The sequence below is a fragment of the Strigops habroptila genome, chromosome 8 (assembly GCF_004027225.2).
Source record: "Strigops habroptila isolate Jane chromosome 8, bStrHab1.2.pri, whole genome shotgun sequence".
NCBI lineage: Eukaryota > Metazoa > Chordata > Aves > Psittaciformes > Psittacidae > Strigops > Strigops habroptila.
The window spans coordinates 39,180,273-39,199,718 of record NC_044284.2 but is presented as its reverse complement, the minus strand read 5'-3'; the positions used below and the strand labels follow the sequence as shown (position 1 = coordinate 39,199,718).

The 19,446-nt window shown below is 46.7% G+C and overlaps 1 protein-coding gene across 1 annotated transcript in view; it reads right to left on the bottom strand.

The window, feature by feature from the left end:
- The window catches only part of LOC115612307 (procollagen galactosyltransferase 2-like), a 58,009-nt gene that overhangs the window by 6,079 nt on the left and 32,484 nt on the right, over positions 1-19,446 (bottom strand). The window contains exons 2-11 of the mRNA XM_030496440.1: positions 16,826-16,936; positions 15,358-15,475; positions 14,464-14,598; positions 9,927-10,131; positions 4,729-4,848; positions 4,158-4,234; positions 2,151-2,257; positions 1,204-1,336; positions 803-930; positions 88-294 (exon numbers count right to left, since the gene is read on the bottom strand). Coding sequence (XP_030352300.1) covers positions 88-294; positions 803-930; positions 1,204-1,336; positions 2,151-2,257; positions 4,158-4,234; positions 4,729-4,848; positions 9,927-10,131; positions 14,464-14,598; positions 15,358-15,475; positions 16,826-16,936 — 1,341 coding nt within the window. The remainder of the gene's footprint in view (positions 1-87; positions 295-802; positions 931-1,203; positions 1,337-2,150; positions 2,258-4,157; positions 4,235-4,728; positions 4,849-9,926; positions 10,132-14,463; positions 14,599-15,357; positions 15,476-16,825; positions 16,937-19,446) is intronic.

Genomic DNA, 19,446 nt, shown 5'->3' with positions numbered 1-19,446 from the left:
CAAGTGAGACGCACCAACATGACCTGGCTTAAGGATGTTAGCAAGATCCAGCCCACGTCAACATAAGAACAAAGACTTACTACTTACACAGGGTGCTTGTTGTACATGACTGGCAGAAATTCATCTACAGGCAGCATCTTGCTGAAAGGCTCAGCTCCGATGAGTTTCTGAGCCCCTTGGAAAGAGATTGCGTACCCCAGGGTCCAGTACGAGTAATCAGCTTCCACCAAATTCATGACATTGGGAACGGCTTTCTCAGGCTCTTGCACCTGCATCCTTTTCCAGCCAATGTAGCTTAAAGGGTGAAAAAACCAAGGAAACTGGAACCAAAGGGAATGTGAAGCAACTAGGACCACAAGACTGTTCATGTCAACCAAGGAAGGGCAGAGGGGCAACCCAAGAAGTCATCCCTGACCAGGCTCACAGATTTCTATCCTGCACCACTCCTGGACATCAAGCCTTAACCCACTGGGAGGTAAAACTGGGAAAGACTTCATAAGGGAGCCAAGATGACATGGTCCAAACCTCAGGACTGAGCTGTGTCAGCTCCTGTCACACCAGCATCTCCAGACACTGTGGACATCAACCAACACTGCCCACAAAGGGCAGCAACGGTACCCAAGGGATTTTCCAGCATCAGCCTGCCCCAGAACGCAGATCTGTCCTGATGGGAAGAGCCACCGAGAAGTCTCTGACACCTTCCCCTGCACTCCAGCACTAACCTGCATCTCTACCACGACACAGCAGGCGCTGCTGACCCCTCCTGCGTGCCCACGAGTTCCCAGGTGGCTCAGTTACTTACATAAGCTCCCAGTCTAGCTGGGCTTGTTGAATGTCACCCATCAGCTTCATGAGCTTCTTCTTAAACTGGTGTTCAAAGCGCACATCGTCCTCAATAACAAGCGTCTTCTCCAGTTCTCTGTTCACCACCTGAAACCAACAGGTTCAGAAGCGATCACACTGGCACAACCCCATCTGAAGTCGCACCATCTAGAAGCCAAGAGCTACCATCTCGCATGACCACAGCAACCACCTCCCCAAAGGAACATGCAGCAGCCTTTGATGCCCTACAAACCAAGGAAAACGGCTCCATCCTACGCTTCCAGAAACCCACATCGTACTTGGACTGGCTGTGTGCCTTCCTCCTGCATCTACCCACAGCGCCTTCCTGCAGGAATGCCAAGGCACCCGCAAACTCCTCACCTCCTTCCAGATGTAATAGTGACTAAGGAAGCAGCCAATCTCTCCTCTGGTTAGTGGCCTGGAAGAGTATGGGTCCCGGTATCCTGGGAGCATATCGATGCTGAGAGCTTTGAGCTGACTCGTGTTAAGTGCTCTGAGAAAGAGAAAATATCCATCACCATTTAAAAGAAAAGTGAATTCAAGTCAGACACAGACACAACATGGGAAACGCTGCTGATGTTCAAAGAAAACCTGTCTCTTGAGAAATGCCTGCACCTGTTTCGCTCAAAAACCCCCGAGAAAAATTAACTTACTGATTTACATTTCTAAATCAAGCTGACAAATCATAGCCTTAACTCTGCCAACAACTTCTTGTGGGACCATCAACTTCTCAGGTGCTTGGCTTAGATTGTTTCCCTAAGAGGTCTTGATGGCTGCCCAAGCCTCCAAGACCGCTAGATGGCACGTGGGTTCCTATCTCCCTGAGGCCTTTTGCAATTCCCACACAAAACATTTCTGCCTTGATTTCTCATTATACAGAGGTCTTAACACACCTTAGAATAAACTTGGAAAGGGCTGTGTCAGGGTTAACGCTGTAACACAACAGCTTTGCAGCACTAGGATGCACAGTCTTCCCAGGAGATAACTGCTCTCACTTTTACTGCTGACTCTTGAACTGTGTGCAAGCGTTACAGTTCACAGAAATCAGCAGGATTTTCACCCGATTTTCATCTTAGTCTGAACCACCCTGCCCTGCTTCTCTCATGGAGACTTGCTAATTGCAAAAGAAGAAAGAAAGAGAGCAAAACTGTCCCTAACAGACTGTTAGGTAGAGAAAAGTGACATTCACCTCTCCCCTCAGCCCACCCTTCCCCACCAGAAGGGAGGTCAGGGCATCCAAGAAGACGGTGTTAAAGCAGTTTTGCACGACCCGCTCCTTGCAAACAGCAACCCCAGCCAAAACTCACTTTCCATCCACAGCCTCCACTATCTTGACCGAGATCTCCTGCTCATAGAGAGTCCGCAGCATCCGATCCCGCCTGTCTTTCCGACGCTTCAGATTGATCATGAAAATCTGGGTAGAAGAGAAAGATATCAGCCTCCCAGCTTGGGACTGAGGAAGAAAACGGACTCCTGATCCACTCTTCTCCAGCAGCCCCATTGGAAAAGCACATCTTTTGGAAATACTGGGTCTGTTTTCATTCGGGTTACTTAGAATTTCTCAAAAAAATGGAGATGGTTTTGAGTTGAAAGCTTAGAGGCTAGTTCTCAATCTTAAAATCACTTTTTATGGATGCTCACAGGGGAAACTTGCTCTTCGAGGGTCAATAAAGGTGAGGGGAGACCAGTCACAGCAAAGCCTATAACTTACCAAGATAGAGGATGTTTTGATTTATATTAAACACAGAGTAACATGGCCATCTCCAGCCTCAGTCCTAGAGGAACACTGACCCACATGTTTCTCCACAACGCTGCCACTGCCTGTATTTAGGAGTATCAGTGAGGCCACCATTCAAGTATAAGTAGAGAGTAAAGAAAGGATTTTTGTCATTACTGCAGGCACTGAAAACCCACTGCTACCCCTGCAAGAGCAGAAAGCCTAACAGAGAGCCAAGACTGGGGATAGAGATGTCTGGGCAAGGCTCCACCAGGCCTTGAGGAGACAGACTCTCTGGTGGTGGGCAGAGGACTTCAGCCCTCATTTGCAGGTACACTGCAGAGGGTCAGGGATATTTTTCAGTCCCAGGCAGGCAAGTGCAGCCTTGTAGCCTGTGGAGCAAAACCTCATCCCAGTAAGAAGCAGATCAAATTCCAGCTCAGTACAAATGCAAAAATAATAAATTGGATAAATAAAGCACAGCCACAAAGGACAACATGGAAAAAACCTCCCCCAGCTGTGTCCTCAACACAGACGCTCAAACACACAGAGCCAAATCAGGTTCAGGCTTTACGATTCCCGTAAACAGATGGAGCAGAATACACCAGCAAAACAAAGGCTCCCCTGATAATGGTGCCGCCGCCACCGCGGCAGATGCATACGCAGGGGCTGCTGGCTCTGTGAATAACACGGACACTGGTTAATGAAAGCACAGCAGAGCCCTCTCCAGCCTTCTCCCCTCAATGCCTGCCTTCTTCACAACATCAGGCAGAGTTGGGAGGGGAATTTCTGTGGCTTCTTGGGGCACTAACAGCGTCAGCAACCGTCTTTGAAGTTCACTTCTACTTAAGGCCATAGCAGAAAAATGTGGCAACCAAGAAGGGCAGGGGGAGAGGCTGCCCCGGTACAGAGACAGCGTGCATGGTTTTCATCACTCCTGGACATACCCAGGTTGGGCTAGAACCCAGCTGAGAGCCTGACACCCACAGCTGCTCCAGAACTCCAGCGTTTCTCTCAGGTGAGAGAACTCACTCCCTTCTGTCACTGGAAAGCAGGAGAGGTTTCCCAAAAGACGAGATTATGCCACAGAATGGAAGGACTGCCAAGCTGCTCCGCAGAGTCGGATGTAGAGAAAACACACAAGAACTGAGGAAATAACCTGCTTTTCAGCCTGATTTCTCCATCTCCTCCTGGCTGCATTCAAACATCCATACCTTGAAGACAGGAAGCCCAAAGATTTGCTGGGCACTGCCCTTCTACACAAGCCAACACTTCTAAACGTGGCTCTTGTAGCAGGTACTAAGTGCCCACAGACCTGACTGGCGTTGTTTTTCTAGAGCAAACACCAGAGGGAAAGCGCACTCTCTGAGCCCTTTCCCTTCTGCTCCCCTGAGCTCAGCAGTTCTTCCCAAATCAAAAATGGCTATTTTCTCCTTGCAGAAGATTTAAGCCAAAAAGATGAGTGATCAGGAAAGAGCTAACTATGGGAAAAGATAAGACACTCTTGAGGGAAATGACTAGAAGCTCAGCAGCAGGGAGAACCCAGGTCCTCCAGGTGATGAGTGGGAAGACGGTAACAGAAAAGTAAGTTCCTTACTTCGTCAAATCCCATCTTGTCAGGGTGCTTTGGAGGAACAGAGACATACTGAGAGGGTTCAATGGGAGGACGATCGACTGAAAGAGAGGAGAGATCCAAGCATCACCTTCACGTACATGTTGCATCAATATAATGCGTTGCCATGTGTTTTCATCACTGGGCCGAAAGCCCCAAGGAGCTGGGATGTGAAGTCAGGCCAGGAGCGGGTATAGCAGAAAGCGTCCACGTTGCAAAGCAGAAGCCAGCAGCCGTGTGCCAGACAGGCATCATGACAAAACACAGGGTTCTGCAGCACCCGCTCCACATTAAAGATGCATCTTTGCTTTTGATCTGGGGAAGCTGAGGGATTTTGTGAATGGGGTTGACCTGACTGTGAAGTGATTACATCCCTGGGTAGAAGATGGAAAACTGCATATCAAAACTGCACGAGAACAGTCAGATCAGGATGCAGAATCCCAAGGGGAAGAAAGCTGGGCTGCTGGCAAGAGAGCTCCACAAACATTAACTGCGGGGTACTGGGAGTGAGGGCTGGCGTGTGGGGTGTCCATCATGGCAGGGCACAGCAACTTACTCATAGCTTCGATTAGCGTGTGCACAAAGTTCTCAGTTTCTTCTTGCAGTGTCTGCTGCGATTTCAGGGGCATGGGAAGGAAACCGTAGTGTTCACGGTTGCAGATGAACATCTGGATTCCTGGGGATCACACAAAACCAGAAATTAGAGTCAGACCTTTACCAGCGGATTTCCCTGCTTTGTTGCTATGTCGCCACAATCCAGCTTATGCCAGGACCTCAGTCCCAAGAAAGTCTGCTTCATAAGCAATCAATCAAAAAGCACCACAGTGCCATCTTCTGTTTTATTCAGCCAGCAGCAAGTGACCTCTCCTATGAAATCAATTTTCACTTGCTCCCTAACAGCAGCTATTTTTACCCTGCAATCAGTTTTCCTCTAAACAGACTGGAAAGCCTCCTCTTAGAACAGATAAAGGGTCTGTTCCAGCCTTTGCCTTCACGCTACAAAAACAATCATACGGCAGAGGCAGAACTGGCCTTTAGCAAAAGCAGTGTCTGATACGCGTACACATACAGCAGGACTCCCGCTGGTACCTGGGGAGTATCACAGGAACCCCCATCCCCAAATCCCCCCCTGCACTGCTCAGACCTGGCACCTCACCTGACAATCCCTTCACAAACCCAGAGCCAAAAGCAGGAACAGGTTTTCAGCCTCTGAGTAAGCCAGCCTCAAGTGATGCGATGGGCTTCCACCTGCAGCTGTGATGAAGGAGATGCAGCAGCAACCCTGGGACATGGGGCCTCTCTCCCTGCACAGAGCCAGGGCTCAGCAACGGCCTCCAAACCGGGGATGAGGGGCAGAATGTGCCAGGACAATGGGGAAGAGTGTCAAGATGAACGAAGGGAGATTTAGACATTAGGAAGAAGTTCTTCATTATGAGGGTGGTGAGACACTGGCACAGGTTGCCCAGAGAAGCTGTGGCTGCCCCATCCCTGGAAGTGCTTAAGGCCAGGTTGGACGGGGCTTTGAGCAACCTGATGTAGCGGAAGGTGTCCCTGTCCGTGGCAAGGGGGTTGGAACTAGATGATCTTTAAGGTCCCTTACAACACAATCCAGTCTATGATTCTACAAATGGGGAAACACGCAGGTTTCAAAGTGCAGGGTGAAGGGTAGAGGCATTTTTACTCATGAGTGGGCAGGCAGGACCCCCCCTGCAGCAAAGGAAGGCTGCATTTGTTACACACCTGCGAGGGGTGAAGTGGTTCACACGAACAGGAAGCAGTCCTGGTGTGGGAGAGGAGGCCCTGCCCTGCACATGGGCAAAGACGGGTGCAGGTCTAGCAGAGCAGGCAGCCTTAGAGAGGGAACAGCTCAAACAAACCCAGCGTGGCGAGGGGCAATGGAAGCTTTGGTCTGCGCTTTGCAAGGAGTCTCTGTCAGATCGCAGTAAGTACGGAACGACTCCTCCAGGGTGGAGGAGCCAAGTCTGATCCCCAGCTTCAACAGCACACGCTGGGTCAAATGCAGGCACAGGCAGTTCAGCTCCCCTGGGACCACACGGGATGGAGTTGCAAGGCCCAAGGCATCAGGGTAGCTGCAGGCTCTGTTACCAGCCTAGCAAGGGATTCGGGCTGAGTTTTGCAGTCAAGCATCTTCCTGCTTCTGTTTGCTTTGGCTACAAAATAAGACAATATGTTTTCACCTGTGCTGGCAAAAGACTTTGAGGAATGTATATGATGACCATCTTGGAAGCGACAAGCTGCCACCAAACATGGTCCTTTCCTTTCCAGGACTAGTTTGTACTGTGCCCTGAACATTACAGGAAAATCCTAGAGAGAGACACCAGCAAGGAGAAAAGATACTTTCCAAAAGAGGTCATAATATAACATCCTTCCACTCCAAAGCTTTTGCAGCTGCTTGTTCGAGGAGCTGAATCTGAAGGTGTGAAAACAGAGAGAAGATGCAAAGCCTCTCCTCGGAGCAGACGCCTTTGCAAGAGAGAGACCCCCCCAGCTGCTGAGCTTCTTCACTGGCAACGTCCCAGCAACCTGCGATCAGCAAAACGCTGTTCCCTCTGCACTGACAGAGGGTTTGCTCACTGTCAGCTACAACTGCAGCAGCACTGGGCCTGATGTCACATGAGGCAACACACTCAAAACCTACATCCAGAGAAGTCAAGGGAAAGCATTTCATTGTTTTTCCTTGAGCTCTGATAACATCTTTTATGAATTAACCACAATCTGAAAGACACTTTCTTTTTTTCAAAGCCCTTCATTTTCTTTTTTTTTTATTTGAACGAAACAAGCACAACCACCCCCCTCCCTCTAGGAAATAAATGAAAAGCAGACACTACCTGAATGCATCAACACACCAGGTATTAGTCCCCCTAATCCTTGGTATTTTTAGCAGAGCAGAATTGTCTGCATAATGACCCCAGTGTTTCTACCACTTTAAGTTCTGCAGTAAATTGCTGGCTACACTACTTGCCAAGACACATTCAGCTGTCAGCTGCAAGTTAGGTAGATGGCATAATAAAAAAATACTACCTGCTGACATTCATGGATTTGGCACTGATCTAATCAACTAATCTTATCTGGCTCACTGAGCTCTGTTCTTACCTTCTGCTGCCTTAAATACAGTTGATCTGTATAGATTCACACCAGTATTTCTGTTCCTTCGGGGATAAAAGCTGCTTTAGAATGGTAAAACTACCTTACAACGGGGAGGCAGACTTGCTCTCCAGCTCTGTTTTTGTAATCAAGTAAACGATTGGCACCAGGGACAGAAAAGGTGCAGATACTTGTATAACGATCAGCCTTTGTCAGGCAGTGACCAGCACTCACAGCTATGCCCTAAACCCACAGCCATATTCAGGCAACTTCTATTTCCCCCAGGTCCCTGTGAGCAGACCTTCCTGCTGGCTGCCTCTAGTTCCTCAGAGCCTCAGGCTGAAAGGAAGCTCAGGAGATCTGGCTGGCTAAATGCTATCTTGCACAGGAGTGCAAGGGGCCCTACGGAGTCCTCCCACACTGACATTTTGGTCTGAGCCAGTGCTCCCACCACGGGCCACATCCTCCCAGCAGAGGTGGGATGGTCTCTTTGGAGCGTCACAAAACAGTTGCTTTGAGCAGTAGATCCACTGTGCAAAATCGATGGTTTGACCTGAGGCGTTTTCACATTTCTGAACTTGGATGTCATCCTTTTATCCTGGGTGACAAAACTCAGCCCACGACACAAGCCAACAGTCTGAGCAGATCAATGGGCCAGGGTGTTGAAGCAAAGCCTTTGATGTCATGGGCCACTCCTGGAAAAAGCTAAAGTGTTCTAGGATGGCAGGGAAAAATGAGGGATTTCAATCCCTGAACTATTTCTTACACAGATGGAGCTAATGCAATGCAGTTACCACACACACTGGGTGCTGCCCTTCTGGGAGAGCTGTCAGAGGGAACAAGTGGGGCAAGTAGATTGGAGGGAGCTTGCTTTGCCAGCCAGACTTACACTTCAGTTCTCCTCTGGGGCCAATATTCCCATGTCCTGAGCACAAAAGTCAGGACCCCATCTCGCCTCTGCCTCCCAAGGCTCTAGTTTCAGCTCTTGCTGCCTCTACCATTCGTCTTTCTCATCTGATGCCCCTCATTCTCTCATAGCTGAGTTTTAAAATACCCTGCTTAGTCTGCCAAGACAATGCCATCTTTTCCAGTGCTGTCAAGAACTTCCAACCAGAAACATCACTAAAAGGAAAGCTACAGACAGCTGGTGGCTGCTGTGCTGGTCTCGAAATGGTGGGAAAGGCAGTTTTCTCAGCCCATCTCTTCTGCAGAAGCCAAAACTGCCAAAACCAACAAGCTATACTGCTTCACTTTCTCTCTGTTTGACTGAAGGGCAGCCCTTCTTGCTCACCTTAACTTTGCCTCCTTTACAAACAGAGGACACATAACACCAAATGCGCATCACTCAGAGGACCCACAAGCCATTTTTCTCTGCTACTTCACTTCAGGAAGCCAGAAAACCAGCCATGGAGCTCTAAACAGAAGTGCATTTCATTGGTGCTGCTGAGCTTTCACTGGTCCCTTTTGCCTTATAAGGCCCCAAACTTTCCCCTTTTCAACACAGCGGGACAAAGAACAATATCGATGGCCATTATGACCATGCCCTTCCCAGGAGCTCCTCTGAGCTCTGACACCGCTATATGCAGGTCTGCCGGCCAGGACTTCGCTGGAGACACAACACCCACCAGATCCGCTCTCCAAAAACAAACGGGACTAAACATCTTCACCAGAAGCACAGCAGCAGCAGCAGCCGCCCTTAAAATTTTGACAGTGACTTCTCAGAGACAACTGGAGCTCTCGGCACACACCAACAGCCATTCCAGACAAGGAAAGACGACCCTGAGGGTGTGACCTGGCCTGAAGGGACCCCTGGATTTCAGGTCTAACTGAAATCCTCCCATGGGCACGCAGAAACCAACCCCGGGATCAGCCAAAGCGGTGCCCATTGTCTCTCTGCCATGCCCCAAGGGTCTCAAGGCAGCAAAGGGCTCACCCGGCTCTCCCAAAGCACCAAGAACACAATGGCAAGCATGCACCGATTTTACTGCTCACACACCAGCTCTGACCCACTCTTGCCTGCAAGAGATTTCCTCTCAGCACAGCCCACAGACTCCACATCATTCCCCTGAAAGTTGCACTGACGCTGCTCTCCAGAAAACCCAACCAAGCAAACAAAAACCCCCACAAAAGCCCAAAACAAAACCCACCTACCTCAGACAATTCCTGCTGAGCTGCCATCAAGCAAAGCCTCATCAACACTGCGGAGGATCAGCCTAGGTTTTGTTTTTCACAAGGGCTGCTACAGTTAAAGAGTCTCTGGCCTTCACCCCTTCCTCATGGATCTCCTACAAGTGGTGTCTTTAAATACCTTACCTTCAGTCTTCGGAATACCTTGCACTCTCACAGTATTCATCTTTGTTCACTACTGTCTTGCTGTGACACAAACCAAGGATGGATGCCACACGTTTTGTCTCTGAAACACCGCCCCTATTCCAAGAACAGCTCCTATTTCCTTGAAGCTAGCTGTGAATCAAAACTGCATTGCCAGTCCCTTGCTGCTGGCTATCCCTGACCATATCCAAAAGAGGAAAGGGAACAGGGTCTTCACTCACAACAGAAATCAACACAGGACTTCTGGCCTGTGAACTCAGTGTAGAGGTCTGTGTGCCTCTACTAGTGAATCCTCCCCAGCAAAGGCTCCAGACATACCTGCTTGGCGACTGGAGAAGGCAAAGACCATGATATCATCAAAGCTCCAGGTGTAGTCCTGGTGAGGGGGGTAGAACATCAGCTTGGTGCAAGCCTCTTTCCTCAAGTCAATGAGGAACGTGGAATGAATCATTGGGACAGCAAAACAGCCTGTCCTCTTCCATTCCCGAATCAGGGGATAATCCAGGGTTCTTTTGTAATAGCCCTGAAATCACAGCAAGGGGGCAGCTTGTTACAAGAGATTTCTGTTTCATACATGCTCCTTAACAAAACCTCTCACCCTTAGCCCTCCCTCAGCAGAGACTGATCAGCTTAATTCTCAGATTTTTAGGTGTCTCCCATTTGGAAAGGGCTCAATCAAGTATTCAGAAACCATCTCCATCCCAAAAGTTTAAGATTGACCTTCTCTCTCCTTTTTAATAGCTATTGGAAATCCAGGCCTTTCCATTGCAAAATTCTCTTGCAATAGTGCTTCAAACCTTGGACTATTTTCTCCTGGCTCTTCAAAAACCTTTTTTGCACATAAATCTCAGGTCTGATCCTGGAAGCTGCTGAGCATCCATGATATCCTCCATATTCAACAGGCACAAAAGACATTCATTCAATGTCTCACAGAATAGGACCTGCAAATTATTTGCTTCATTGCAGCAAAGGCAACATCTCAGTCTCCATCAGCTGTATAAGAATTCCTGCTTCCTCCATCCCAGGACAAGCAGGTTTAATACTCATACCTGAGCTCTCCCCACACATTCTGTCTGGGGGAGGCACTTCAGTCAGCACTTTTCTCTGTAGCCATGATCTTTGCTAGTCTTCCAGCACCCACATTGTGTGGCTCACAGCTGGTTTTGCAGGTGCAATATGTCTAAAGCTATCACATTTGGAAATAAATACACTGAATTCCTCCAGAAAGAAAATCTTAACACACCAATTCGACATCCGGTTGGATCCAGAGCAGATTCTGGTCTTTACAGAAATGATGAGTCACTAAAGTAAGTTACTTTTATGTCATATTTTCCATGAACATCCTAGCAACAGCTGAGCCAATCACTGCAGAACCACTTTACCCCGGTTTTGTGCAGAAGCATGGTACGGTGCATTTGTCTGTTTATGTATCTGTCAATCCTCCTCTCTTGCCTTCAGACGCCTTCTCACCATACTGTGAGGACTAGGTATCTCAAACACAGCCGGTCTGATTTTCATGAAAAGGAGTAAGTAGGCAGAGATTTTACTAACATTCCCATTGAAGGAGGGGTTAAGATGTTCAACCTTTAACAGACATCTGAGAATGCCCACAGGTGAAAGATGCCGGAAATTAATCTTATCGCCTCCAGACACTCACTAAACGGTTTTGGAGCTTTTCACTGCTCATAAATCCTGTGTAGTCAAGAAGGAGTCCAACTTGTCAGCACTGTTGCCGTGCTCTCCTAGGTTAGCTTCATGACAACTAAATGTCAAGCAGTCAGGAGCTGGGTTTGGCTTGCTGTTTCTCAGTGCCAGAGGCCGTGTTTCAAGGCATGCTCCAGCTGTTACGCCCTCACCAAGTTCCCAGGGACAGCAAGCCTGACAGCATGAAGCTGTGGGATTGCAAGCACAGAAACAAGAAGCAGCAACTAAGAGAAAAGACAAAATAAAGTGGGAACTTTCCATTTGAGCAGCTTTTCACCCAAAATTCAGCAAGATGCATTTGCTGCTATGTTCCCCACACACATTCTCTTTTTGTCAGCTAATGCCAGTAATGATGGAAACTAGGTAACACCAGGGGCCAAGGCTGAGGCTGGTACACACAGGCAGAATCCACTTCAGCCTGTGGAGCAATGCTGATTTACATTGGTGGAAAATCTGGCTGTCTCAGGACTTAACCTTAAAAACTCAAATGACAATGCCTTCGCTATGAAGTTTATATCTCCATTTCAAAACAAAAACTGAAAAAAGTAAATACCCCCCTTTTCTATGTATATTTACTTCCAAGAATCTGGAAAGTTCAGGAACTAATCCTGCTATCTTTAGCTAGTCTGAACTGTGGAACTCCTTGTCATAACATGGCATTGGTACCAAAAAAGAAAAAAAAAAAAAAAAATTAGACAGTGATTTCTGTAACAAAAAACCCCCAAAATATCCCTGAGGGCTTTAAAGACAAAGACCTTCCTCAAGAACTCATGAAGGAGATTCCTAGAAGATAGAAAAATATTTTGGGGAAGTATCATTCACTTGTTTGCCATGTTCTTATACTATTCCTTAGGCATCTGCTAGGAACTGCTGCTAATAGATGGACCTTTGGTCTGACCCAGTACAATTGTTATACTTTCACCCTGCCTGTGGTCCCTAGTTTTGTCCTTGGTAACGCTGGGAAGGAAGGATGATTTTATTTTTTTTTATGCCATGTAAATAGAAGAAAGGGGGAACGGAGTTTGCTTTTTCTTTCACTCCAGTGATGATGACAACAATTAGTATCTGGTTAGCTCTCTAGAATGAAGTAAGAGGGTAGGGAAACGGAGGACAATGGAGCATCTCTAAAGTACTCCTACTCACATGCCTCAGGGAAGGCTCAAAGATCTATGTGTAGCTCAGGCTTCAACTCATTCATCTAAGCAGTAGGGCAAGCTTGTCTTTAGGAAGAAGGAAACACAAGACTCAGGCCTGGATGTAAAAATGAAATCCTGAAGCTTTGCAGGGCCAACGTGGGCAAAAAGGGAAAATTTTCAAGAGAACAAAAACCCTCTTGCTATTCTGGGACACATGCAGGTTAGGAACCCACTTCCTCAAAGGATGCCAAAACACATGCCAGCAGTAGACTGGCCAACAGGTCAAAAAGCTGATCTCATTATTGAGGCTTAGCTGGGATAAAAGAAAAGCATTAACTACAGTCCCCATTTCAGCTTGAATGCCTTGTAAAGTCCATCTAGAGCTTAGTCAAGAACATTTCAAAGGACGAGAATGAAAAAGAGAAAAAAAATCACTGTGACAATAGATCTGCCCTTCTATACCTTTGATTCCGCTGCTGAAATCCATTTATGGACAAGGTGATTGTACTGGGTTTGGCTGGGAAACAGTTAATTTTCTTCATAGCAGCCCACATAGTGCTGTGTTTTAGACTGATGACCAAAGCAGTGTTAATAACATGCCTATGCTTTAGCTGCTGATGCATAGTGTTTCCATCGCACAAGGCCTTCTCCGTTTCTCACTCTTGCTCACACTTGCCCCCCACAGCAAGAGGCTGGGAGGGGACACAGCTGGCACAGCTGACTCACACTGACCAAAGTGATTTTCTGTGCTTTATAACATCATGCTCAGCAATAACACTGGGGGGACAGAGGGAGGAGAGTGTTGGGGATCAAAAGAAATTGGTGCTTGGGGAATGGCTGGGCATCCATCTGTTGATGGTGACTGTTTTTGCATCACTTGTTTGTTTGGGGCTTTTCTTCCCCTATTCACTTATTAAACTGTCCATATCTCAGCCATTGAGGGCTACTTTTGGGTTTGGTTTTGGTTTTTAACCCTTCCTGGTTTTGCCATTCCAGTTTGCTCCCCCATCCCACCAGGTGGGAGCAAGCAACTAGGTGGGGACTTACCTACCAGCCAGTGTCAACACACCACAGTAATGTGGAACAACTTGTAAAGCAATAGCCCAATCTCACTCTGGCTCTAAAAATAACGCTATTTCTACTACACAACATTTTTGTATCTGATACTTTCTGCAGTATATGTGATGTGAAAAAGCAACGTTAAACTAATTTCTAGGCTCAGCACTTCTGTCCTTTACAGCAGTACCTTTTACGTACACACTTCAGAGCACACACTCTCTACAACGCCAAAGGTATTGCCCCACTACATAAATCTTGCTCATATGTGAGAAAAATAACCCATCCATGATGGAGAGCTGTAGAAAGAAAAGCAAATTCCTCTTAGATTAGCATCACTGTACAGGAAAAGCTAGTCTAAAATTATGTACCAAGAGTTTTAAGGCCATTACACAAACATACAGAACTACCTCAAATTCTGGTGGGTATACAAGTATCTTTCATATAGTTAGTGGGATTGTATCACTTCCTAGGACTTTTGGCTAAGCAAGCTCAGCTTCCTCCAGATTCAGCTTTTCCATGTGAGGAATCTCAGATAAGAAAGCAAGTTTCAGCTATGTATCTGCATACCCAATACAGAACATGTATTCCTTTGCTGATATGTACAGCTGAATTAGAAAACAAAGAGAAAGATTCACAGACCGAAACGTCCTCTCTACCCTTATCCCCAGATTCCCTATAAACATATAGGCCTTTCCCAAAGATACCCATCCAAGATTTGGGATTCCACCGAGAGGCACAAGCTGAGATGACTACATGTCACCACTATCCTCACTACATGCCAACACCACCTCTGCATGTCCCAGAGCTACAGCAGTTTCTTTTCAGAAGGACACTAAAAAGCAGATGGCAAAGCCCACAGAACAGAAACAATGCCCACTGCTTCACAGACACAAGGCAGGAGGCCTTTGAACACATAGCTTGCACAGTCACCCAGCACCATTCATGCAGTCACTTGCCTGAGGAGTGATGCCACACCAGAAGTTAGAGTAGAGGGAGCGAGATTCAAGCATTGGTGCCACCAATGTCTTGTTTTCTGCTATCATCAGGTTCAGGGTTTGAGGGTTGGTCAGTAAATTATCTGCATCAATAAACTAAAGAAGGAAGAAAGGAAGAGAAAAGGAAACCTGTTATTAGATTAAATGATATGCTTCCCCTGACAGCTTCTTTGTAACAACGCAGCCAGAGGTAAGAGGTTGGCAAAAAACCCAAAAAACCAAAAGCACTTGAGCTGGTGGTTTTGATACTACAGGGCACTGTTATAGGTAAGCCCATGGGTGCCTGCCCCTACCACAAAGCTATGAGATGAGAAAAGGTGGAGTTTCCCTCTGACTCCCCACAATATTACTTCCAGCATGGGGGCAAGGGAGCTGCAAGGAAAAAAAAACATTGCTGAAAATTCAGGACAAGCTTATTCTGTGAAGAGGATCAAGAAAACTCTTAAAAACAGGCCTCATGCCCTTGCCTGGTTCAGGTGGCAACACCACCATTAACCACTGCTGTAGTGATCAAAGCCATGCATCTTCTCACAACTTTTCTGCAGAACTATTTTCCTTACATTTCATCAATAACAACTGGAGTTTCAATCTGGGGGACCCTTGCAGGTACCTACATATGACCAGGACTATATTCTATCCTGACACGTGTGGAGAAAGCCTTAGGCTTACTCAGGGACTTACCTCCCTAGCTGCAAAGTCCCTTGCTCATCAGACCAAGAAATAACACAGAGCATCTCACTGCAAAGAGCTTTATCGTTAGATGGAGAGGAAGCTTTTTCACAGCCCCAAGTATCAAAGTGGCTACCTGAAAAGCTTTTGCCTGAGGACAGTTAATAAATCAAACCCTGTATTTACCAAGATGTAGTCTGACCACTTTTCTCGTGCAGCACGGAGGGCAGCCTGTCGAAGTTTCATCACATGAGTGAATCGGGAGCTTGGCCAATGTTTAGGCCCCATTTCTTCTGGGTAAGACCTAGCAAAGAAAAAAAAAAAAAAAAAGTGACTGCAAACCATGTCTGGGACCTATTACAGGAGTTAAAAAAAAAAAAAAAAAACAAAAACAAAAGAACAAACACACACCCAACAAACCAAGCCAAAAAACAAACAAAAAAAACCCCCACCAAAAAAAAAAAAAAAAAAGGAGAGAAGAAAAATAGTTCCCTTGCTGCCTTCTTTCCAAAAGAAAAACAGTGTTAGAGTCACCTCAGGCAACCCAAGAGAGGTTCTGAGGAAGAATGATTCCAAGTTTCGTGCTGTCATGTGTACACAGGGCACCAGAGAACAAGCAGTGCCGCAGCATTTCGTGCCAACCAAGCAGCCACAAGCACTATCAGAACCAGGAGTTTCTTCTGCAGCAGCAGCCCCTCACCTGACATAAGCAGAGGTTACCCCAGCAAAATGAACTGAAGTTGATTTGCCTCATTTAACCCTCTGGCAGAAAGTCATCTGTTCGCTGCTAGGCTTTCAGTTTAAGAAGGTAAATGCAGCTTCCTTAAGTCCAGTAGAATCAACAAGCTAAGGATGTGAAGACGAAGGCAATTCAAATTCCCTCAGGGCCTGGGCATTATTAGTACCGTTAACAGATCCCAATAACAGCTCTTAAATCTACAAACACCGAATACAACAAGACCAATCATATGAGTGAAGTTATGAACGTGTTTGTTTTAAGAATCCTGTCCAAAAGCAAACACTTTGTAACAAAGACGGATGGAAACTTAGAGACAGATCCCTACCTGGAGTAACAATTCAGGACTTTGAAACAGTGCCAGCATAAGCCAGTGGAGGAAGTCAGAATTTCAAAAATTTTACAGTACTTAAAAAAGCTAAGTTTGACAGGATTGAGAAAACTCTGTTCCAGTGAAAGGATTAAAAAAAGTCAATAAAACAAGCATTCCCTGTGGGTTGGTACCACAAATGCCCCACCACTGCACTGAGGACTTTGAAAAAAAACCAACAAAAAACAAAAACCAAACAAGCCTAAAGAAAGGGGAAACTGATGCTTTCTTCCCTTAAGTTCTGCATAAGTTGCTTCACTGAAGTCAAAAACCTTTTCATGGGCTCCATAGGAACATAATTTCAATGGGGCAGATCCCAGAAAAAAAAACCCAAAAAAAACCCCAAAAACCCACACACAACCAAAAACCACACACACACAAAAAAAAACCAAACCACAGAACAAACAAAAAAAACCCCACCAAAAAACACATTTATGGTTTTTTAATGGTTGGACATTTAGTACATCTCCTGGTTTGAAAACAGAAAACCTAGAAAATTTCACATATACACCAAACAGCTTTAGTCATCCCGTCACTGCAGTACTCACTGGGGGTCTTCCATTGGCCTCCACTCCACATCGTGGTAGAGGTTCTGCACATTCTTCAGCCACTCTCTAAGGATTGCTGTGGTGTTATCAACATTGTGGTCAGTGGCCACCCTGGGAAAACAAGAGCACAAAGGAAGCCTGTTAACACAAGATTTAGGTCCTTTGACCTTTCCCAGCTGGTAAAAGAGCCAGAGGCAGAACCCATTTCTTACAAGCACATCCAGCTCCTGGCAGAACTCAAGGCAGGTCTGCAGTTGTACAAGTCCTTGCTAAAGGCACACAGCAGAGCCCCACTTCCCCACAGAGACAGAGCACACCCTTAACACAGGCTTGCCTGCACATTGCTCCCCTCTCACTCATCTCCAGCCTCACAGGAATCACAGCAGCTTTATTGCAATGTAGATATAGGACTGAACTCTTTGTTCAGTCCCTCCACAGTAAAAGACAAGACTGGCCATCTCAAGATGCATGGCCCATGGTAAGCTAACCACAAAGGTCCTATCTCTAGAAGCACCAGGATTTTGCTCTGCTTGCTGTTTCATCCTGCAAGCCCACCATTTAAGCTGCACAGCCTGGCTGAGAGCACATGTTCACTTTTGCCTCACCCTATGTCCTGGGAATCACTCATGCCAGGATTGGGGGCTCTGCTAAGACACTGTGAGGAGCCCCTGCTAACACACTGCTATAGCAGAGGGAAGGAACACATCACTAGATGCTCTACAGCATGGATAATTAGAGCCAAGGCCTTGAAAGCCACCTGCCTCCAGTTTGCAATCTGCAATTAGCACAACCCCTCACAGCTGTCCTGTGTATAGCCAAGCTGAGCAGAGGTGCTGGGGAAAGGCAGGTATGCTCAACATACACCAGGATCAGCATTGAACTTCCTTTCCCCCGCCCTGCTACAGCCAGCAAGCAGCAAGGCTGAGGCTTAGAGAGGCAGCTGCTTTCTTACCATTTCCTGACACAGAGGTTATGAGAGGCTACAAGTTTGTAAGACACACAGAGCTTTGCACGTGTTAAAATACTGCAGTAGCACTCAGTCTCAAACAATGGGGTGAGAGAAACCTGCCTGCTTCCTCTCTGGCCTCTGCCATGCTCCCTGAAAGTAGCATCTGAAGAATGTTTTTCCCTTGGAGTTGAATAGTATAGCTGCACAAACTGGAACAGGAGGCACAGACCCATCTTTCTGCAGTGATCGTGTGGAAACGCTCCCAAAAGAGCCACCATCTCTGCCTGTGACTCTCAAGCCTTTGGGTTAGAGGGTGAACAAGCCAAATTGCATCCCAGCTGCTCCTTTCCAGCATGTGTTTCCCTGGGACCAGGCCTATGCACATCCAACACCTGGCCACTCATGTGGTCATGGCAGCTCCCATAGCAAATTCCCTTAAGTGAAAAGGCTGCTCATTTTTCCTGGCCAGCAGGCAGAAAAGCATAGCCCTGCGGTAGGACACACCGCCACAGCTCGGCAAGCTCCACTGAGAATTTACAACCCCTTTATATTCCTCTGGGAGTATAAATACTTCCAAAAGGCCCCATGGAGATATAGCAAGGATGGTGTGAAACATGTCCCTAAATGGAGGGCACTGGAAGGCCATGCCCATCAACTGCTATAAATTGCCTATTTTGACCTCCAGCTCCAGAGACCCCAAAGCACTTCCCATAGCATCCTTCACCCTACTTAAAGCCTGAGATACCTGTAGTTAGGGGAGAGCACACAAAAGGGAGAAAGGGGGCACATCCCAAACACTTGAGCTACTCTGAGCTATTTCAGGAAAATACCTCTACCCCAAGTCATCATATGATCCTCCAGACGAGCATCAGGGCATGAACCATTTCTAGTTAATGCATCTGGAAGATACAATTCCAACGAGGTTTAGTCTGCTTTAAATTTAAAAATCAGTAATTTAATAAATGGAAGAACATAATCATTTAAGGACAGGAAGCTTATTTGTTGAATATTTATTCCTGTCTATTAAAACTATAAATAACGTAAGTTCACCAATTGAATAGAGGATGATTTCTTTGCTTTTAACTGCTCTGCTATGACAGAGCAAGGCTGGATTTAGTTGTATCTTCAGGGTTTGCTTTTGACCAAGACCCTGGGTCAGACTGCATGGTAGATCTAGTTTACAGGATGTTTAACTGGACTAAACCAGTTATAGTGCCAACTTGGTAGAACAGACTAAGTCAGACTTGCTCCATGTATTATATGGATCACAGCTCATCCACTTAAGCCTATGCCTTGGAACATTTGCTTGGGCCTCCCACAGCCACTGCGCATTTCACTAGTCTTGTTCCCCTTTCCTGCCACACTCCAGCTGCATAGTCAGTGAACAATGGCTCCAAAATTCCTAAAATACCAGAGAACTGTGAAAATGGCTTAATGTCCATGATCATTACTGGAGTTGCAGTGGCATCAAGAAGCTCCTGCTACACAATGGGACCACACTGCAATTAGGTGTCACACAAACCAGATGAAGATGATGGTGGCCATCCTGAAGACTGCCAGAGTCCATCTTACACCATACTCATTGCCAGGTCGAGGCTAGTCTTGAGGATCCTGCAAACCCTTAAAGTAAGCACACAATTCCTACAGTGAGGTCCATGTGCCTGTTTCTCTC